Raw genomic sequence first — 22,960 nt, 5'->3', positions numbered from 1 at the left:
AGGCCTGGGTTCTAGTTCCTGTCTAACTACCAGGTCTAAACACTTTTTCAGAGTCTGGGTTTCATTTTTATTACAAAATTAGCAAACTGAAGTGGATCATTTATAAAGTTTCTATTTAAATCTAAAAGCCTATGAATTTATCATTACCTAGTAAAATAAAAAACTATAAAGTAGTGATTTTTCTTTTACTTTACAAATATTTTAGTAATATCATAATATTGTGAAGCACAATCCTTTCAGTTCTTACCACATAGAGCTCCAGCACGACCTTCCAAAGTTACCTGCCAGGTAAAAGAATCGCCTCGGGCCTTCTCAGCTTCCAATTCCTTTAAGGAACGTGGGAAAACATTTCGCCACAATAACAACATCTTGGGCAGATGGTAACGAACGACAGATGGTCCTAGCCAAGAAAATGAGAATACAAAACCATGTATATGTAACATACCTTACAAACAAGTGTCAAGGAAAATGAGCCCAACACAAACTTTATGTAATTTTAGAGATGAAAATAGAGTAAAATACTGATGTTTAACAATATCTGTTATTTCACTCTATTTTTATCTCTAAAATTACATTATTTTCAACCTTTATTCACTGATTAAAATATAGATCAAAGCATAATAAAATTCACCTTAAACTGTCAATATTTTTAGAATCCAAACATAAAATACACAAAAAGCAATTTTTAAAGGATGACCCAACTGTATTGAGAATGGTAGATTGTATATTATCAATAAAATATATCTGAGACACATTCTATGAGGTCTTTTTCATATACATATGTATATAAACAGATATACCCACTCCCACACACATACAGATACATATTCCTCAGTTTTGGGGGCAATTTATGTGGTTAATTTAGTTTCATGGAGAAGCAATATATTCAGACCTAGGAATCTATATTCACATTGCTAAAAAATTCATTTAACATACCACTTAACATACTTAACATAAACTTCTGGAAATGAGTTGCAACTTTTTGTTATCTTCAGAAAAGAAAAGTAGGTCAAAGTATAATTTCCAATAGATAGATGCTTAGATCTGTATCATAACTTTGTAGTACACATATGCACACACTTTTTACAGCAGCAGCTAAACATACGAACTAAAATGTGAACATACCCCATCACAATAATAGGTATTTTTGTACTATGTACAATGTTAAATTTTGCCTACACTGCAGATTTGTCACACTACTTAAGAGTGAAACACATTAAGGGTTACCCCAGAAAAGCAGCACTAACAATACCAATTAAATGTGACTTTACCACTCTACTAAAATCACACTGCTGGTTTTCACTTAGGGGATGGAATTTTCCCTCATATTTTCATCTCTTTTAAACACTAAACTCATCAGGTAGACAAAGGTTATTCTGATGGTAAAGGTGAAACTTTGCTAACAACTTTCTCATTAAATGTACTTAAGCAATAATTACCAAAAAGAGAAATCTACTAGCAAATGATGAGGAAAACGTCTTTACACCACTTTTACAACTTCAATGAAAATCTAGAATGTGAAGCTCAACATTTTTAAATTAAATTTGCTTTACAGGCTACTGACGGTTATAGCGTGACAAAAATCCTACTCAAATATAATTATACCTAAAGTCATAAGTGCTCCAAGTAAAAGCCAGCCAGCTTGGGTGCGCTGTAAAGATAGCCTGCTATTTTGGGCAGCAGTTCGTAAAAGATCTTCAGCAATACTAACTACCATCTGCAAGAAAAGTTTAGAATTGGATTTTAATTCAAACAAGTTAAATTAAATAAGGAAACAGATAACTAGCATACTTTACTTAAAAGAAGTTGTTGGCCGGATGCGGTGGCTCACACCTGTAATCCTAGCACTTTGGGAGGATGAGGCGGGCAGATTGCCTGAGCTCAGGAGTTCAAAACCAGCCTGGGCAACATGGTGAAACCCTGTCTCTACTAAAAAATACAAAAAAATTAGCCAGGCATGGTGGCGGGCACCTATAGTCCCAGCTCTTTGGGAGGCTGAGGCAGGAGAATTGCTTGAACTGGGGAGGCGGAGGTTGCAGTGAGCAGAGATCACACTACTGAACTCCAGCCTGGGTGACAGAACGAGACTCAGTCTCCAAAAAAAAAAAAAAAAAAGAAGTTGTCCTTTCGTGTTATTAGCATGTTTTGAAAGAGGCAACATCAAGACCTGGTCAGTCTTGATTGCACTGATGACTCTGAAGAGACCCAGAACAGCGTAGTAGTTAAGGACAAGCTCTAGGGCCAAATGCCATCTCTGCCATTTACTCGCATTCTCATCTAGGACAGCTTAGTTCCATCACTAGTAAAACAGAAATAATAGGAATGCCTATCTCAGCCTTGCAAGGATAAAGTAAGTTAATATAGCATCTATGCTACTACTTTGTCATTTCATCATGCAACAGATCTGTCTTCTAAGACTGTAAGCTCCAAAAGATTAGCTTATTTATTTGTCTGTTTTTTAGAGACAGGGTCTCACTCTGTCACCCAGGCTGGGGTGCAGTGGCACAATCATAGCTTGTAACCTGGAATTCCTGGGCTCAAGGGATCTTCCTACCTCAGCCTCCTGAGTCGGAAGGACTACAAGCATGCCAACATACTTGGCTAATTTTAAAAATTTCATTTTTTATTTTTTGTGTGACAGGGTCTCGCTATGTTTCCCAGGTTGGTCTCAAACTTCTGACCTAAAGTTATCCTCCAGCCTCGGCCTCCCTAGGCATTGGGATTACAGGTCTGAGCCACCATGCCCAAGCAAGGTTAGCTCAATGGTAGATGCATAATAGGAGTTCAACAAATCTTTGAATGTGGAATAACAGTGCCAATAATGACAGCATTTATTTAGTGGTCACACGGGCTAGCACTGTTCTCAGTACTTTGCTGTATTAACATCCACACAGAATGGCTAGTATACTTAAATTTGGTGCAGCTGAATAAGAGGGGAGATGAAACTCCAAGAGGTTAGCAGAGCAAAGGCTTCGAAGCTGAAAAAGGCCAGAGAAGGAAGATAACTAGTCTAATTAGAGCAACAGGAAATTAGAATGAACAGATGGAATGAAGTCAAATTATAAGATAATTTACCAGATAGTTTACCAGACAAAGGAGATTATATTTTACTCTCTGAGTACTGGGTAGTCCCTAAGGGTCTCTGGGCAAATGTAAAATATGAAAGTGGTGGAAGGAAGATGGGAAGTGTGGGGAAGACGGAAAATCTGAGGAAGATGAGAATGAGGAAGCAACTATATGACAAAGTGAGAGAGAAGTCTGGATTTCATCGGTAGCTATGCAATTCCTATGAATGGACGTGGGCTTAATGTCCCAGAAAAAAAATCAAAATTTAAAACTCTAGCCCCAATCTACCTATGTAAAGTTTCAAATAATATTTATATAAACACCTAAGATTACTGAGAAGAAAACCATGATAGTAGTATACAATAGAAAGAAAGGAGAAAAAAAAAAGCTACTCATATTTTTTTTTATTTTATTTTTTGAGACAGAGTCTTTCTCTGTTACCCAGGCTGGAGTGCAGTGGTGCAATCTCAGCTCCCTGCAACCTCCACCTCCTGGGTTCAAGTGATTCTCCTGCCTCAGCCTCCCAAGTAGCTGGGATTACAGGCATGGGCCACAATGCCCGGCTAATTTTTCTGTATTTTTAGTAGAGACAAGGTTTTACCATGTCAACCAGGCTGGTGTCAAACTCCTGATCTCAAATGATCCACCTGCCTCGGCCTCTCAAAGTGCTGGGATTATAGGCATAAGCCACCATGCCTGGCCATGATTTATTAAAATCACTCAATTTTTACTAAACATTATCAAAATGCTAAATATTACAATAGCATATTCTCCTGACATCTTTGAATATATAGCAATGTGAACTTTTATTTCTAAAAGCGGAAAGAAAAGCTCTGACTTTCAAATAATTACTATATTATAATAATTACTATATTATAATTACTATAAGGTTGGGTTTTTTTTTTTTTGAGACAGGGTAGGTCTTGGTCTGTCACCTAGGCTGGAGGACAGTGGCATATTCATAGCTCACTGTAACCTCAAACTCCTGGGCTCAAGTGATCCTTCCAACCCATCCTCCCCAGTAGCTAGGACCACGAAGCTTGGCTAACTTCTTTTATTTTTTGTAATGATGGGGTCTCACTATGTTGCCTAGGCTGTTTTTTTTCTCTTTCCCTCTAAAATAAATTATAACATGTTAGTACACTTAGACAAAATCTATTATCCTTACATCAGAATTAAATATCAAATTGTAATTAGGGTCTGTTAACCCCATAGTAAGAACACTATGTTTTATGTTAACATAGTACAACTGTTATTTGACCATCCTGTTCAACATTAAACACAGCAGTGTTCCTATAAAGACCAAAGCCCACGTGACAGCATTCCCAAGTCTAGGATCTCCATCATACCTTTCCTTTGGCATGAGGAATGCCCAAAGGACACTGATGTACTCCACCTAACAAAGCAGCCATTGCAAAACTATATCCACTGACAGCTTCTGGTGAGGTCTTCAAGTTGTTGAGCCGTTCTGCACACCTGTCTAGAAATGGTGTCAGCTGGAAAGGTAATGCCACAGCCACACAGCGCAAACACCATGCAGCAGCAAGTCGGGCAGCCATGCTTGGATGAAGAAGCACTGAAGTCACAATCTCCAAAAGCCCTAAAAAAGAAATACTCAAAATATTACTCTTTGATGAAGTCAAATGATTTCAGAAACTCAAAGACTATCTAAAAAACAATAACTGAAATGACAATCACCAAGATTTCACACATATAGATCCACAACTTTGCCTAAAACTACATACAGTAGAGTACTTCAAAGGAACATTTTCTATGAAGAACATAGTACAATTATATTCAATGTTGATGTAAAATTTAATAAAAGTCTTCAACAAATTTTAGTCAATTTTTATAAAAAAACTACCACAATTGCTTTTGATTTCTGTTCCAAAACTTTATTTAACCATTTAATTCAATATTCTTTACAAGGAATCTTTTTTTTTCTTTTTTTCTTTTTTTTTTGAGACTCACTTTGCCCCCCAGGCTGGAGTGCAGTGACATGATTTTGGCTCACTGCAACCTATGCCTCCTGGGCTCAAGCAATTCTCCTGCCTCAGCCTCCCAAGTAGATTACAGGCACATGTCACCATGCCTGGCTAATATCTGTATTTTTAGTAGAGACAGACTTTCACCATGATGACCAGGATGGTCTCGAACTCCCGACCTCAAGTGATCCACCCACCAGGGCCTCCCAAAGTGCTAGGATTACACGTATGAGCCACCGCGCCCAGCCTATCACAATGAATATTAATTTAAGTAAAACCTGATGATCTGAAGTGCTAATGATGATGATAAGCAACTAATCAGGAATTAAATATCAATCACACTTACAACTGAAAAAAGTGAAAAAACATGCTAGCAAGTAACTGAATGTCATACCTATAGATGCTTCTTGAATAAGAGGGGATGCAGTGGCATTCAAGCTCTGCACCAGGCTCCCGAGTTCCTGGAGGGCACAGACCATCACATGCTGGCTGGCTGCAATGTCTGCTGCGCCAGATTTGTTTTCTCCACTTGTGTCATTCACTACTGCTTCTGGAAACACAAAATCATGTCTTTGACATAGGAGAAATGAATTGTGGTATGATTTTTTTGGTCTATACAATTTATGATTTTAGCCATACCAGCTGATGTCTGAGTGTTAAAAACTATGCAGTTATTTCTCAGTGGAAAACTTGTAGAATTAAACACTGAAGTGACTTAAAAACATTGTTTAATAGCTTTATAATAATGCTAAAATATATACTGAGATACATCTTTGCTTCCAGGAATACAACCTAATTTTAGCAAGCAGCAGCAATCCAGTGTATAAAAGCACAGATACTGCAGAAACAAGACTCAGGTTCAAATCCCAATTCCACTAGTTATATTAGTTATGTGACATTGAGCAAGATGTTCAACTTTTCTGTCCCAATTTCCTTATCTGTTAATGGGCTTACATGCCTATTTCAAATGGTACTGTGGTGATTAAAAAGTCAGTGCATATAAAGAATTTAACACAATGCTGCCCATAATACACATTCAATAAATGTTAGCAGCTATTATTACTTTATTACCATTGCTACTTTAAGTGTTCCAATATATTGGAGGTATCTGTTAAATTACTGACCAGAAAATGGATCTATAAGGAAAATGCCTTAAGAACCTCTTACTGGAATGTTTCTGAAAGTTCCCATTAATTAGCCTTGCTGCCTGCTACCCCAACCTTTTAGCTTCCACTAGAATTGAAACGTGTTTGACAAGAGACAATCAGAGATCCCTTGCCAAATTACTAATTGAGAATACATTCTGGCCCACAAATCCCCAATATGTATCATTGTATTTAATTCTTTCAGGATTTAAAAAAAAATCAAATAATGAATTTATGACCTTAACATTAAGAACCTTTAAATGATAGTAAAACTTTCTTTTTTGCATTCATTATGAATTAATAGACTATAAAATACATAATACAGAATAGGATATAATAGATTAATAAATTGAGGGCTGTAATTAAATTTTTTTTTTTTTTTTTTTGAGACAGAGTCTTGCTCTGTTGCCCAAGCTGGAGTGCAGTAGTGCCATCTCAGCTGACTACAACCTCTGCCTCCCGGGTTCAAGCAATCCTCCCAACTCAGCCTCCTGAGTAGCTGGGACTACAGGTGCACACCACCATGCTCGACTAATTTTTGTATTTTTTAGGAGAGACAGGGTTTTGCCATGTTGGGCAGGCTGTTTTCGAAGAACTCCTGGCCTCAAGTGATCCACCCATCTTGGCCTCCCAAAGTGCTGGGATTACAGGCATGAGCCACCATGTCTGGCCAAATAACTCTTTTGTTTTTAGGTATTTCTGGACTTGGAAATGCATATTTTGATTGCTAAACTTTAAGCTCCCTGAGGACAGGTGCTGTATGCATCTGGCTTGCTATTTTATTCCCACCATTTGGTGCAGTGTTTCTGGCACTAAACATTTCCTCAATGAATCAATGTGCAAATTATTCTTTAAGTTGTGAATCTAAGACAGATGATTATTTTAGCATATTTAAGGGACGATATCTCATTAATTTAAACACTCTTTAATTCACAATTCATAATTTTCAGTTAGCTCTATACATTTAAAACTAGTTTACTGGCTGGGCGTGGTGGCTCATACCTGTAATCCCAGCACTCTGGGAGGCAAGGCAGGTGGATCACTTGAGGTCAGAAGTTCGAGACCAGCCTGGCCAATGTGGTGAAACCCTGTTTCTACTAAAAATACAAAAATTAGCAGGGTGTGTGCTGGCACACGCCTGTAATAACAGCTACTCAGGAGGGTGAGGCAGGAGAATAATTTGAACCCGGGAGGTAGAGGTTGTAGTGAGCCAAGATCGCACCACTGCACTCCAGCCCGGACAGCAGAGCTAGACTCTGTCTCAAATAAAATAATATAAAATAAAAAATAAAACTAGTTTACTAAGTAAGCCATTATAAACAACAAAAACTACAACTATTTATATGTTTTTTTACTAATTTTATAAAACATTTAATACATATATCTCTAAAAAAATTATTGATATTCATTAAATCCTTATTTCAAAAGACCTCTATTAGTCAATATAATTTCCCTTATTAAAGTTGGTATAGTGAAATAGTGAATAATAGCGAAAAAACTAAACTTTTAGAATTTATATTTTGCCTTGCTTTTAGTATTGCTTTTATATTTAGTTTATAACTGTACTAAAAGCTCCACGAAGGGAGAAATTTTATCTCATTCATTATTTAAACCCTGAATTACTGCTCTGCAAATCTAAGACACTCAATAACTATCTGTTAAATTGAAAAATTTATAAAATTGATACTTTTTAGAAAAGAATTTCTTGTAATTATGTATAACGGAGGTTTCACAGTACATCTTATAGTGGGCTAATAACCATCTGTAATTTTTCCTAAGTTTTCATATTAAGCCTACGAGGGGAGGAAAAGAAACAATAAAAATATATGTTTATAAAACAACAGGCTCTAAAAGCAGAAAGAGGACAATAGATTATTCCCTGAAGACAGCAACCAATGTGCTGCTGCATGCCAGAAAAGTTATAAAATCCGTATAGGTACTAGAAATAAAACAGAAAACACAATCTTACCAACATACCACCCAAATCTTTAAAAACTCTATTTCACTGTAATTATGTGATTTTAATATCAAATAAGAGTACTCAATAAAAATCACTATGAAAACACACAGAAAGATAATCAGTCCTATGGATATTTATTAAGAATAATAATAAAGAACTAAATGACTAAGGTAATCAACACACATAATGATATCGATTCTTACCTACGGCTTTCATTTGTTTTCCAATAGCTTGGCAGATTTCTTTGGCAGCTGCAATCTGGGCTTTTTCACCTAGCAAACTGCCCACAGTAGCTCTTAGGATAAAGGAAACACATCGTCTGGAGTACACAGCCTCCACATGTGTTTGTGTTGCCCGAGGATGGGAAACCAGATCAAGTACATGGGACAGGAACGTGGCAAAGCTGCGCTCCAACCACTGACCACCCAATGTTGTCACAAAAACAACATACGCCTGTAAATAGTGGAAGGTACGACTTCAGATACACTTACATAACTGAACAGAAATCAAAGATAAAGCAAGTACTAAAATAACTGATACCAGCATGCAGAATGAATTGTATTTGAGGCTAAAACAGAGAAAATTTAAACTTGAGGTCTTTTTACTACTTCTGGAATACGAATTATTAGTGAAGTATCTTTGACTAAAAAACAGTTCTTAAGATAACAACTTCATGAAGAACACAAAGGGACAGCAGTGAGAGGGAAGGGAGGCTGAATTTACCCCAGTGATCGGGAAGGTAACAGGTTACAGAAACAAGAAAACCTTAACATCCTAAATAAACACTGACTTATAGCTATAAAACCCTTACATACAACTTTTTCTGTGAGTTAAAAAATTGTTTACTTATATTTTATACTTGTTTCAGGATCAAGGTACAGTTATGATTTTGACTGAAATAATGATTTTGACTATGATCACCATTTCATCTTATTAGGTGTTAATTATTAGATCATTAACCATAACCTTATTCCGTGTTATTCTGAAATTATAATTCCAAGTCAGATATAATCTTATAATTACATTGGTGATTAAACACTAATAGAAAATCCAATCAAAGCATTAACCAATATTTTCAGCTACAGGGTTGTTGGAGAATATTAAAATCTAAATGCTTAAGCTACCTGAATACCGTTTCAGTGAAAACTGAGTTATTTTATATCTGATTTTCTGTTAAGCAAAATGTAGGAACTTTAAAGATATTTACACAAATATAATAGACATAGGCTTATTTATATATTATTAAATATCTACTGAATTTCCATATAAGCATGTAATTTGGAATCTGAATGTAATTCATTCATTTGGTAAAAGAAACATTTAGAAAGAAACCAGACAATATTAAAAATGTCTCTGTGAGCTGTTACTTCGTAACAGTTTTCCAAGAAGTTCCACAAGTGATATGAACAAAATCTTTTTTCTTTTTTTTTGAGATGGACTCTTGCTCTGTCACCCAGGCTGGAGTGCAGTGGCGCAATCTTGGCTAACTGCAACCTCCACCTCCTTGGTTGAAGCGATTCTCCTGCCTCAGCCTCCTGAGAAGCTGGGACTACAGGCGTGCGCCACCACACTTGGCTAATTTTTTGATGTTTTTAGTAGAGATGGGGTTTCACCATGTTAGTCAGGCTGGTCTCAAACTCCTGACCTCAGGCAATCCGCCCACCTCGGCCTCCCAAAGTGCTGGGATTACAGGCATGAGCCACCGTGCCTGGACAAAATTCTTTTATACATATGTGTTACAAACCTGCGTAACTCCAACTCTCACTTCACGATTAACAGACCCTCCAACTTTTAACATTTCTCCACCGCTCTTTAAGAAACCTGACCCTCCACGCAGAAATCCTGTGGCCATGAGTTCTAAGACTTCATCAAATGTTGCTCGCTTCACATTCTGACGCATTACTTTCAAGAAGAAAAATAAAAGTATAAGCAAATATATTTCTGAGGCACTCTAGCTTAATAATTCAAGTAATTATTTTTAAGGATACTTTACTACTGTGGGGAAATGGTTTAGTTTCCTTATAATTTTTTTCTTAAAATTTTCAATGTAGTTGTAAACCTGAATTCAATTCTAAAAGAAAAAATGCTCAGAAAATGGAAAGAGCTAGAAATAAAAGCAATTCAATAAATCTATGCAAAATAGTCTAATAATAATGATAATACTGTGTGTAACACAATAAGGACAAAGCATACCCACAAGCAGCTACTACTAACTGATATCAGTTCTCATTCCCGCCTGAGGTGGACACAAAAAACTTTTCTCATCACAGTGCTTTCTATACCGTAGTTACCAATAGATTAAAATGTTACTGGGAATGCAACTGAATCGGCATCCCTGGTACAGAGTTTCATATTTTAGGAAGTCCTTCTACATATAGTAGCAAATGCAATCCTCAAGAAAATTCTGTAGAGAGGAGATACAAAGCTCATGGCTAAGAATGCAAGCTTTGGTATCTGGCTGCCTGGGATTTTAATTTCATTTCCAACACAGAACAGTTTTTAGAAAATTAGTTACAGAATCTCTCTAAGTCTCAATTTCCTCATCTATAAAACAGTAAAAACAGTACATATAATTCATAAGGCTTTTATGAGGATTAAATTTTGTAATACACTTAATTCAGTGCCTGGCACATAGTTAGCACTTTAAAACATTACATCATCATCATCATCATCATCATCATCATCATCTACTGAAATAATTATCATTAAAGATGAAGAACTCAAAGCTCAAAGAAGTGAAATAGAGTTTCACAGTTAATAAATACAAGAGACAGAACTTGAACCTAAAACATCTGGTTCTCTTTCTATGATACAGAGGTGGGGTAGAAGTGGGGACAAGACCAGGGCAGGGTTCACTCAGCATCTGCTCACAGGCACCCCTGAGATAGCTCTATGGAACTGTGAAGCAAAGCAAGAGTAATCTGAAAACTCAATGCTGCCTCTGATTCTGTTTATAATGATAATCAAGAAAAATTAAAAATTAATACTGTGGTACAAATTGGGATCTACTCATCAGAGACTGAAAATAAACAGCAAATAAAGTGCCAGATTCCAGTACCTCATACATTATCCAAAATCATTTCATAAATCTTATGTGCTTATATGTCCAGCATAATTACTAGATATCCTATACATTATCATCACAAAAAATGGGACTATATCAAGGAAAATGCCATTTGTGCTTTTTTTTTTGTTTTGTTTTTTTTTATTTTTTGAGATGCAGTCTTGCTCTGTCGCCCAGGCTGAGTACAGTGGCGCGATCTTGGCTCACTGCAACCTCTGCCGCCCGGGTTCATGGGATTCTCCTGCCTCCGCCTCCCGAGTAGCTGGGATTACAGGCGCGTGCCACCATGCCTGGCTAATTTTTGTATTTTTAGTAAAGATGGGGTTTCAGCATCTTGGTCAGGCTAGTCTTGAACTCCTGACCTCATGATCCACCCATCTCGGTCTCTCAAAAGTGCTGGAATTACAGGCGTGAGCCACTGCGCCCGGCCAGGTTCTTTCATTTTATGAAAAAGTAGACAAAGATACTTAAAAATTTAAATCCATTACAGTGAGTTGCCTATATGTAATAACTAATTAGGTCTGTTATGGTCTAAATCAAGGGCAAACAACAATACCTGTTGCCTGTTTTGGCATTAATGCTGTGGCCATGACTGTTCCTAAAAGTTTAGATACTGCCACTCGTACCCCATAATTTGAGTTTTCCAAAGCCTTAAAGCAGAGAGTGGCTATATTTTCTAGTTCAGCAGTCCACATAAATACAGCTTCATTCTGTAGTTCTAGTAGACACTGGAATTAAAAACAAAAAAGTAAATAACATCCTACAACATCTGCTTCCAGAAATGGAATAGCAAGAACCAGAGTCACCACCTCTCTTGAGATAACCAAAAAACTCGACAAAATAAATGAAACAACAGTTTTCAAGACACTGGACATCAGGCAGTGATGCATCTTAAGGTATCCTTAAGAGATGAGGAAAAAACAAGATGAACCCTACAATTGTCCCAGCCTACTGCCTTGAGAGAGCTTCTAGTTAGGGAGAAACATGTAACACTAAACCACCACATTAGAAAAGAAGAAGAGTCTCAAATCAATAACCTCAGCTTCATCCTTAAAAAACTAGATGAAGGAGAGCAAATTCAACACAAAGTAAGCAGAAAAAGGAAATAATAAAGGAAATTAATGACTAGGAAACTAAAAAAGAGTAGAAATGAAATCAAATCTGCTTCTTTAAGAAGACTAATAAATTTGATAAATCTCTAGTCAGGCTGATCAGGAAAAAAAAAAAAACAGTAAAAATACAAATTACCAAAATTAGAAATGAGAGAGGTCAAATCACTACAGATTTAACATGTTTTAAAAAGTTAAAGAGAATATGTGAACAACCTTTATGCCAATAAAATTGACAACTTAGAGGAAACAGACAATTCACTGAAGAAGAAACAGATAACCTGAATAGCCCAATATCTATGTTAAAATTTGATTCTGTACTTCAAAATCTTTCCCTCAAAAAAACTCTAGGAGATGGCTACACCAGTGAATTCAACAAAATGTTCAGGTAAGAAATAATACTAATTCTATACAAACTCTTCCAGAAAATTGAAGGGAACTTTCCAACTAATCCTATAATGTCAGTATCACCTTGATGCTGAAACCTGACAAAGACACTACATGAAAAAGAAACTACATACCCATATCCCTCATGAACACAGATACACATTTCTAAACAAACTTCTAGCAACTCTAATACAATAATATATTTAATGATAATATATCATGACCAAGTGAGATTTATCCTAGGAATGCAATATTGGTTAAAATTCTAAAACTAATCAATGTTATTCACCACATTAGCAAACTAAAAAAGAAAAATCAAATCATTATCTCAATAGATGCTGATAAATGATATGACAGGCACGCGCCATGATGCCTGGCTAATTTTTATATTTTTAGTAGAGATGGGGTTTCGCTATGTTGGCCAGGCTGGTCTCGAACTCCTGACCTCAGGTGATCCACCCGTCTCGGCCTCCCAAAGTGCTGGGATTACAGGCATGAGCAACCACGCCCAGCCTGGATGTTGACATTGATAGAATTCATGATTTTAGTCATATTTCCCAAGTCTTATTTGTATTCTGTCAATATCTGCACATTTAACACTACAAGATGTTGCTAAGAGAAATCAAAGACCAAAATAAATGGAGAGATCTATCATGTCCATAGGATGGAAGACCTAATATTGTTAGGATGGCAATTCTCTCCAAATTCAATGCAACCTGAATCAAAATCCCAGCATGGGATTTTTGTAGACATTGACAAACCTAGACAGGCAAAACAATTTTGAAAAAGAACAAAGTTGGAGGGCTAACAGCGCCTGATATCAAGACTTATTACAAAGGTACTGTAATGAAGAAAAGTGTTGTTGGCATCAAGATAGCAAATGGATCAATGAAACAGAATAGAGAGTCCAAAATTATATCTACACATATACACACAACTGATTTTCAACAAAGGGTGCAAATGGAGTTTAGTGAAGAAAAGGCTTTTCGAAATGGTACTGGAAGAAGTGGATACCCATATTGAAAAAAAAACCAAAAAATTTTGATTCAAACCTTGCACCACATACAAAAATTAACTCAAAATGGATCATATATCTAAGTATAAAACTATAAAACTTCTAGAAGGAAACATAGGACAAACCCTGGTTTATGAAATGTTTCCTTAAATACAACACCAAAAGCACAATCCATATAAGAAAAATTGATATATTGGATGAAATTCAAAATGTCTTTTCCTTACAAGGCACTGTTTAGAGAATAAAGAGACAGGCCACCCACTGGGAAAAATATTTGTAAATCACATATCTGATAAAGGAATATGTAATAAACCTATAAAACACTCTCAAAAGTCAATAATTATAAAACAACCCAAGAAAACAATGGACAAAAGATTGAGCACATCCTTCTTCAAAGAAGATATGGATGGCAAATATGCACCTGAAAATATGCTTACCATTAGTCATTAGGGAAATGCAAATTAAAGCCACAATGAGATACCATTGAGATATGAGATACAATGAGATATGTATCCATTAGAATGGCTTAAATTAAAAAGACTGTCAGTAACAAACAATGGTGATGATACGGAGGAGGTGAAATTCTCATATACTGCTAGTAGAAATGTAGAATGGCACAAGTACTTTGGAAAAGTTTTGTAGTTTTCTGAACGTTAAACTAAATCTGCCCTATCAATCAGCTATTCCATCCCTAGGTATTTGTTGAAGTGAAATGAAAGCATATGTTCATGCAAAAACTTATATACAGATGTTCACAGCAGCTTTTTTTGTAATAATCAAAACTGGAAGTAACTCAAATGTTTATAACAGGTGAGTGAACAAATCAATGTGACATATCCATACAATGAAATGCTACTCAGCAATAAAAAGGAATGAACTATGGATACATATAACAACATAAATGAATTTCAAAATAATTATACTAAGTGAAAGAAGCCAGAATACACATACACAAAAGTACATCTCATGATGTGATACTATTATATATAATTCTAGAAAATGAAACTAATCCATTGGAACACAAAACATAATTTAAAATTTTAAAAGAAAAAAATAATTGTTTAAGAGCAAGAAGGATAAAGAGCAGTATTCTAAATTGGTTGAGTACTAACCTTGGCCACTGCACATCGAACAGCCATTGACCTATCAGTCAAGAGAGACCTGGCATTCTTATAAATATCACGATGAGAGGAAGCTGCTGCACCACCCAGTCCACTTAGAACTTTCTGTAGACTCATTAAGATTTCACTTCGCCCTTGAGACTAGACATGTATACAAAACAAAACTATTTTGTAAAATAAATTCCATATTTAAACAAGAACATACCAAGACAAAAGTTCTTTGGGTCTAATGGTCTTACCTCCAAATTATAAACAGTAAATAATGAAAAGTACAATAAAATTAAGTATTCTAAAAAGTACCTGGCAAGTAAGAATAGTCAATTAAATAGTATCTTTCTAAAAAATTAGGTTTTAAGTAAATATATTCCAATATTTCTATGACTTACTGAAGTACATACAATATAATGAAAACATGAAGACAGATTCAAAAGCTTCAATATCATATCTCAATACATAAAATATTTCAGAATGTAAAATATTAAGTAAAAAAGTTAAGAAATAATATATAAACGATTCAAAAGAGGAAGCAGAAAACATCCAACACATTTAAAAAAAATGTCAGAAATACAGCAAACCTTAATCTTCTTGTGACTAACTCAAACTCTTATATCCATATTCTCATAGCGCTTATTGTTATTTCTAATAGTATACTCATCACAGTGTATCATAATGCTTATTCACACTTAGATCTCTTCCACTAAACTGTAAGTTCTTTGAGGTCAGGACCATCTTTGTATGTTTAATGCCTGACAAATAATATGTCCTCAATTCTTTTTTAATGAATGAATAGACAAATAGTTCCCAAAAGAGGTATCCAATTCTAATCCAATGACTGGTATCACTGAACAGGAAAATAATTTAGACACAAAACACAAAGGGACAGGAAAAAGGTGATGTGACAAAGGAGGTAGAGATGGGAGAGATGCATCTACAAGCCAAGGAAGATCAAAGATTTCCAGCAACCACTAGAAGGTAAGAAGGAAAGGAAGCATTCTTCCCTAGATCCTTCAGTGGAAACACGGCCTTGCTGACACTTTATCACAGACCTCCAGCTTCCAGAACTGTGAGACAATACATTGTTGTTTTAAGCCACCCAGTCTAAGGTAATTTATTACAGCAACCAGGAAATTAACACATTAGCTATGGCACCAAAAAAAAAGAAAAAAAAAAAGCCAATCCAAAAGTACCAAAGGACTAAATAAAAAATAACAGGTAAACCTATTCCTTGTCAAAGAAAAGCATTCTTTCCCTTCCCCCTGATATATGTTAAAAGAAGGGACAAGTAATAATTTGAAATTACCTCCTTGCTAAGCAATATGAATACCACAGTGACAGAAAAAGAAACAAACATATTTTAGCTGACATCTAACTCTTGCCACAAGCAAATATTCAAATAACATTGGTTGTAAAACTTACCTCTGCACTTTTCAGAGATTTCAATAGATTATTTACTGTTTCTGGAAATGCGCTGCCCAACATTCTTCCCATTTTTTCATAAAATGCTCCAACACAAGCCACCGCAGCCCTGTAAGAAGTGACAATTTCACTGGTCATTGTTCAGGTAAATGATACAATTACACTTTTCTCATTTTCAGAAATAAATTTGCATTTGTCTAGGACACTTTTGGCTATAATCCTTAATTTCAACTATCAAAAACAATTTGTTTATCCTTCATAACTGCAACAAATACTATATACTATATTTACACTGTATTCTTGTTAAATACTATAGTTAAATTGTATTCTTGTTAGGAATACAAAAGAATCCATATATGTACATAATAAATCATACCCATTCTTTGGGAAGAAATCCAAGCTTTTCTTTTTTTTTTGGGGGGGAGGAGACAATGTCTCACTCTGTCGCCCACGCTGGAGTGCAGTGCCGTGGTCCCAGCTCACTGCAACCTCTGCCTCCTGGGTTCAAGCCATTCTCCTGCCTCAGCTTCCTCAGTAGCTGGGATTACAAGTGCGTGCCACCATTCCCAGCTCATTTTGTATATTCAGTAGAGATGGGGTTTCACCACGTTAGCCAGGCTGATCTCGAACTCCTGACCTCAGGTGATCCGCCTGCCTCGGCCTCCCAAAGTGTTGGGATTACAGGCATGAGCCACAGCGCCCGGCCCCTAAGCTTTGCTTCTATGAAGACTTTCCAAATTATGTCAATCCTCAACAATCCCTCTCTTCTTTCATTATATATAACACTTAATGTCAATCACTCATTTTGACAAAATTATATCATTTACTGTGCTGTAACTTGGCCATTTTATATGTCTCTATCTTGTCCTGCCAGTGGAAATGTAAACTCCAGAAACAGAATATATTTCATACATTTGCACTGCTCATAGTGTCTGCCTCTTAATTTACAAATAATACTATACTATTTGTAAACCTGTAAAATTTAATCTAAATTACATTAACAGAACACTTGGAAGAATAAAGTAATAGCAACACACTTCTTCAGGAGCAAGAAATGACCCCAGTGTCACTTAGGTCAATAGTAAGTGAATAGCTGTGGGTTTAGCTTAAAGGCAATAGTAGGATATGGTGGTTAAGAGCGGATGCTTTGGAGTCTGGCAGACCTGTGCCTAAATCCTAGAACCCACCATCTAATAGCTATGTGTAGTTGGATCTTGGAAGTGGGCAGGTGGTCTACCATGAGGCGAGCCACTCCTGCTCCAACAAATAAAAATAAATAAAAGCTATGTGATCTGAGTAATTTACAGATAAGACAGGTTAACTAAATTTAGCCCACAATCAAACACATAATAAACAGTAGAATCAGGGAATCAACTTTCACCTCTTCAACTCCAAATTTCATGCTTTTTGACACCCTGTAGGCTGATAATAAATTTAAAATGACTGGCATCACATGCCAGCATACATTAGAGATTTCCTAAATAGGACCCATGGATCCACTGGAAACACATATGAATGTATAATCAATTCTACTTAACCAGAACTATAAAATTATGTGTGTATTTGCTAAGTGGCAGTGAACTAAATCATCAAAGTATTAACACAGCTTCAAATTTCAAAACAAACTAGAAAGTACCAGTACTGCCTAATCTCCTCTAAAACTTTTGAGGTCTACATCTATCCTAAACAAAACATAAAAATCTAATCACAATATATCTAGGTGGTTACCTAGTGATACCAGGTAACTACCTAAAAGTAGACCTAAAAATTAGAATCCAGGTTTTGAATAATCTCTCCATTTCCTCTGTAAGCTACTACACTAACCATGGTCCCTTGAATGTTGACGTTCTAGAGTTGTATCCCTAGCCATCTCCTCTTCTCAAATATACTCCTCCTCCTAGGTAACTTTACTCATATCAGAGGATTCAGCCTACTCACCAAAACTACATTCCCAACACATCTCTAAAATCCCAACTAGAATTTCCAACTACCTATCATACACTGTCATTTGGATATTCCCATTTGTATTCCAGAATCAGCATGCCTAAAATTTAACTCATTATCTTCCCATCACAACTCGATCCACTTAGAGCTCTCATCCTTAGCAGCATGTCGCAGGTTCCACCCCCCTGGGGGTTTTTATGGTCCATAGTCTCCTACTAAGTTTCCTTGAAAGAAAAAATAAAAAACTTCAAGGGCCTCTGTTAAAGTAAGTACTTACAATTTTGTTGGTAAGTAGGCCGCAGTGTCATCTTTATTTCTGATAATGTCATTGCATTTATCAAGTGTCTGAAAAACTGTAAAAGTATCCCCAATGCTATAAAGGGCTGCAAGATTTTTAGCTAATAATTTTCGTGTAGGTGGTCCAGGTGAACTACTTATTAATCCAGTTAATTGTTCAACAAGTTTTTTCTGTTTTTCCTTTACATCGGTCTGTTATGAAAAAAATTTTAAAAGAACATCATTAAAAAATTTTTGTTAACTTTTAATCAAAATAAAAAATACTTAACACTTAAGGCACTCTAATAATTAAAAATCTATATTGTATTAAACATAAACCGTGAGAATTTTCAAGTTAAGGAAAAGTTCAGTAAGAAATGAGCCATTCTTTCCTACATTAAATATTCTTCATTCTCCTCCAAAGCCAAAAGGTTAGCTCCAATAAAAGTGAAGACTCTGATTCAAAAAGTTATGAAACCAGCTTACTAAGAAACCAACAGCCAAAGGATGCAAAATATTGGGTGTATGGATGTCTCAGAACCCAAATAGGTTTCCTATGTAAAAGCGAAGTCAGTAGTTCATAAAGTTACAGGTCAGCAAATGAAACCAAAAGAAACTGAAGAGCCCTAGGCAACAGGAAAAAAAAATACCCAGCTCTACCCATAATCAATACCTAGAATTCATCCATTTATTCAAACAATATTTATTATGTACTTAATGTATGCCATGTACTAGGGTGCAACAGTGAACAAAATAGACAAACAACTCCTTGCCCTCATGAAGTTTACATTCTAGTGGGGAGGGATAGAGTTTACCAAACAAACAAATGAATAGTATGGGTGATTACTGTTTTATGTGGATTAATTAGAAAAGGTTCTCTCTGAAAAGAAGTGAAGGGGTGAGCCATGCAGATACCCAGGGGAAGAACATTCCAGGCTGAAGGAACACGTATAAAGGCCTTGAGGTTGGAGCATTCTTAGCATCCTTAAAGACAGCAAGAAGGCCAGTTTGGCTGGAGTGGAGTAAGAGAAAGTAGTAAGAGATGAAGTCAGAAGGATAAAAGGGACCAAATGAGGTAGTCTCTTGTACCCCACTATAGAACTCTGTATGTTACTCTCAGTAAGAGAACTTTGTATGTTACTCTGAGTAAAAGTTTGAAGCAGAGAAGGATGATCTAAATGTTTTAACAGGCTCACTCTGACTTCTAAGAATACTCTATAAGGTCCATAAATGGAAAGCATCATGAGCAAATAGGAAGCAGATGCAATAATCCAGATGAGAGATGATTGCAGTAACCATGGAGATGATAAATAAACTCTGGATTTGTTTGTGGATGAAACCATAGGATTTGCTGGTGAATATGACGTGAAATTTGAGAAAAAGAGGGAAGTCAAAAATGACTCTATGGTTTTCCCCCTGAGCAACTAGAAGGATGAAACGGTCATTTCCTGAGATAGAGAACATGGGGGAAAGGGCAGGTTTGGGAGGAGAAATCAAGAATTTGGTTTGGGTATGTTAACTCTGAGATGCCACTTAGATAAGAAAGAGGTGGAGTAAACATTATCCTGGGAATCATTATTTTATAGATGATAGTAAAAATCACACAATTAGATGATATCACTGAAGGAATATGTAGAGATTTAAAAAAAATGCCCTGAACTGAGGAAAAGTTAAAAAGGAACAAGTAGTAGTAGTTAGTGAAGTGGGAGAGGAACCAAAACCTAACAGTGTCTTGGGAAGCCACGAACAGGAAGAAAACTTCACACAAACTGTGCAAAGCAATGATAATAATCTTATTGTTTAATTTGGGTGGAGGGTGTACAGATATTCATATTATGCTTCATGTCTTATATACTCCTGTATTTATCAATTTCACAACAAAAGATGTTTTAAGTGTTTCAAGGTGAAAAGATGGAGATGGATCAAATAAGACAGAATACTGACCACTGTTCTGGGCAATCTGTCATCACTAATGGCTGGACAAGTGCTGTTTCAGTGGAGTGGAAGTAAATCCCCAGTTGTAGAGGATTTAAGAGAAAACAGAAACGTCTAGTTGACGATTACAAGTGAATCCATGCGTTAACTGTTTTTTTTTAATATACTTTAAATTCTAGGGTACATGTGCACAATGTGCAGGCTTGTTACATATGTATACATGTGCCATGTTGGTGTGCTGCACCCATTAACTCGTCATTTACATTAGGTCATGCATTAACTGTTTCTATAGAAACTCCATAAAACCATACTAAAGGGTAGCAACAACAACAGGAACAATAGCAACAAAGCACAAATCCAAAGGGTAAAGAAAACAGGAGAAAGAATCAACACAGTATTTGGAAACCAACTGTTCCCAACAGGGAAAGGTGCTAGTCTGGAACTCCTGACCTCAGGTGATCCACCCACCTCGGCTTCCCAAAGTGCTGGGATTACAGGCATGAGCCACCACGTCGGGCCATATCTACTTTTAAAGACAGAATATGAAATACACAGACACTAAAAAGTAAGTTGAATCAATGTTGGGAATTGGCCCCCAAACTGGCCATAAATAAAATCTCTGCAGCACTGTGACATGTTCATGATGGCCATAACAAAATCCGAATGAGGGCAAGGAACACCTGGTCCGAAAACCGCTTAAAGGCGTTCTTAAACCACAAACAATAGCATGTGCCTTAAGGGCATGTTTCTGCTGCACATAACTAGCCAGACCCACCACTTTGCTTCCGCACACCCCTTCGTTTCCCATAAGGGATACTTTTAGCTAATCGAGTATCTGTAGAAACAATGCTAATGACTGGCTTGCTGTTAATAAATACGTGAGTAAATCTCTGTTCCGGGCTCTCAGCTCTGAAGGCTGTGAGACCCCTGATTTCCCACTTTACACCTCAATATTTCTGTGTGTGTCTTTAGTTCCTCTAGCACCGCTGGGTTAGGGTCTCCCCAACCGAGCTGCTCTCAGCAGATCAAGGCTATGCAGGAAGAAAAAACAAAGATAAAAAAAAAAAAAGCCTATTATTGACTCCTCAAAGAGATAAGTGAAGGTACTGGGATTGTTAGGCAGCATAGAGAGATCACTTGCAACCGGTGATAATAAATTTAAAGTGACACAGCCATGTTTTTCTCCAGTTACAATGAGCTGCCCAGGTAGAGACATAAAGAAGGTAGGCAATGAGCTGGACTTAAACGAGGTTTGAGTTTTGCCACTGAATTCCCATTCGTGTAATATTCTCAAGTTCCATAAGTGACCCACAAACCTTCCAAAACATAACATGTGTTTTCTTAAGAATCATGACCACATAATATCTTTACGTTAATGCAACTGGGAAAAAAGAGCAATATCATACCTTGTTGGCGGCAACCAAGACTTTATCAAGAAATCGCAACCATTCAAAGATAAAAACTGGTCTTTTTGCTTCGGTGATTTGAGCCAAAGCTTCTTCATTTAGCAATAAACTGTGGGCTAACTCCATTACTGAAGTTTTAAATTCACACCTTAAATTTAACAGAGTAAAAAATACTTGTAAGTATTTTTTAATGTTAAAAGTCAAGCTTAATGGAATATACCCACTAAGAAAAGTATGACTACTCATTTCATTTGGGGAAAAACTCAAGTTCTTTGAGGCAAAACCTGAGAACATACTTTTAAAGGACAAAAATACAAAAACAGAAGAAAACTACTTGCTAAGGAAGAATGAATCATGGAGTGAAAGGAAAATTAAAATAAATTATTGCCAAAAAAAGGCATTATTCCAGAAGAAATATGTCCCGCAACACATATGTCATCTACCCGTTCTATAAATGAGAAAACTGAAGCACTAAGATCAAACACCCCAGCCGGGCTTGACAACCATCCTCCTCTTTTTCTCGTCCACTGCTCGGTACATCGCACCTTTACCCTCCCACGCTGCACCTGGCCAGGGGGACTGAGGTCAATACATTCAGCACAGACATCCCGAACTGCAGGTCTCCAAGACTCTTCCTACCGGGATGGGTGGGGCGGCCAGGTCCCGGCGGCCGAAGCGTCAGTGACAACACCGGGCGGTCCAGAATGCACCCGAGAAGCCTCGCGCGCTCGGGGTCTGGCTTCACCTGGCTACTCCAAGAACCGCAAGCGGCGGACCCGGGGAAACACAAGAGGCCGTCGCAAGCCTCCGTGGGGTTCCGCAGGTTGTCAACAGCACGAGGCGGCGGCTCGGAACTGAGCACGGAGCCAGAAAAGGGACAATGTTCATTACGAACCCAAATGTCCTCCCCACCCGTCTGAAAATGTACGTGGCACAGGAGTCCGTGCATGTCAACGTGCATGCTTCGGCGACCTCACCTCCTAGTCTGGAAGGGCTGATCAGCTGAGCTCCGGGAGTAGAGGCAGCCACCAAGAGACCCGGATGCCCCACCTCTCGCAATCCTGCCCGCAGGAAACAAGGGAAGAGCGCTTGCGCGGAGGGCTGGTCTTGCGCAAGCGCAGTCACCGCGTC

The 22,960-nt window shown here is 37.0% G+C and overlaps 1 protein-coding gene across 6 annotated transcripts in view; it reads right to left on the bottom strand.

Moving 5' to 3' along the window:
* Positions 1-22,918, bottom strand: part of HEATR5B (HEAT repeat containing 5B) — a 108,685-nt gene extending 85,767 nt beyond the window's left edge. For 2 of the 6 annotated variants that reach the window (XM_055240677.2, XM_055240679.2), the window contains exons 1-12: positions 22,807-22,918; positions 21,830-21,977; positions 18,490-18,701; positions 16,269-16,377; positions 14,844-14,993; positions 11,777-11,948; positions 9,901-10,058; positions 8,360-8,609; positions 5,446-5,601; positions 4,416-4,666; positions 1,606-1,717; positions 248-400 (exon numbers count right to left, since the gene is read on the bottom strand). In XM_055240677.2, the coding sequence (XP_055096652.1) occupies positions 248-400; positions 1,606-1,717; positions 4,416-4,666; positions 5,446-5,601; positions 8,360-8,609; positions 9,901-10,058; positions 11,777-11,948; positions 14,844-14,993; positions 16,269-16,377; positions 18,490-18,701; positions 21,830-21,955 (1,849 nt within the window). In that variant the 5' untranslated portion in view covers positions 21,956-21,977; positions 22,807-22,918. Of the gene's footprint in view, positions 1-247; positions 401-1,605; positions 1,718-4,415; positions 4,667-5,445; positions 5,602-8,359; positions 8,610-9,900; positions 10,059-11,776; positions 11,949-14,843; positions 14,994-16,268; positions 16,378-18,489; positions 18,702-21,829; positions 21,978-22,741 lie in introns of those variants that run through there. The other 4 variants (XM_055240683.2, XM_055240682.2, XM_055240678.2 and 1 more) reach the window with 3 other exon arrangements.
* Positions 22,919-22,960: the final 42 nt, after the last annotated feature.

The sequence above is a fragment of the Symphalangus syndactylus genome, chromosome 14 (genome assembly GCF_028878055.3).
Source record: "Symphalangus syndactylus isolate Jambi chromosome 14, NHGRI_mSymSyn1-v2.1_pri, whole genome shotgun sequence".
Classification (NCBI taxonomy): domain Eukaryota; kingdom Metazoa; phylum Chordata; class Mammalia; order Primates; family Hylobatidae; genus Symphalangus; species Symphalangus syndactylus.
The sequence above is the reverse complement of the archived record's forward strand: the minus strand, read 5'-3'. Positions and strand labels throughout refer to the sequence as shown.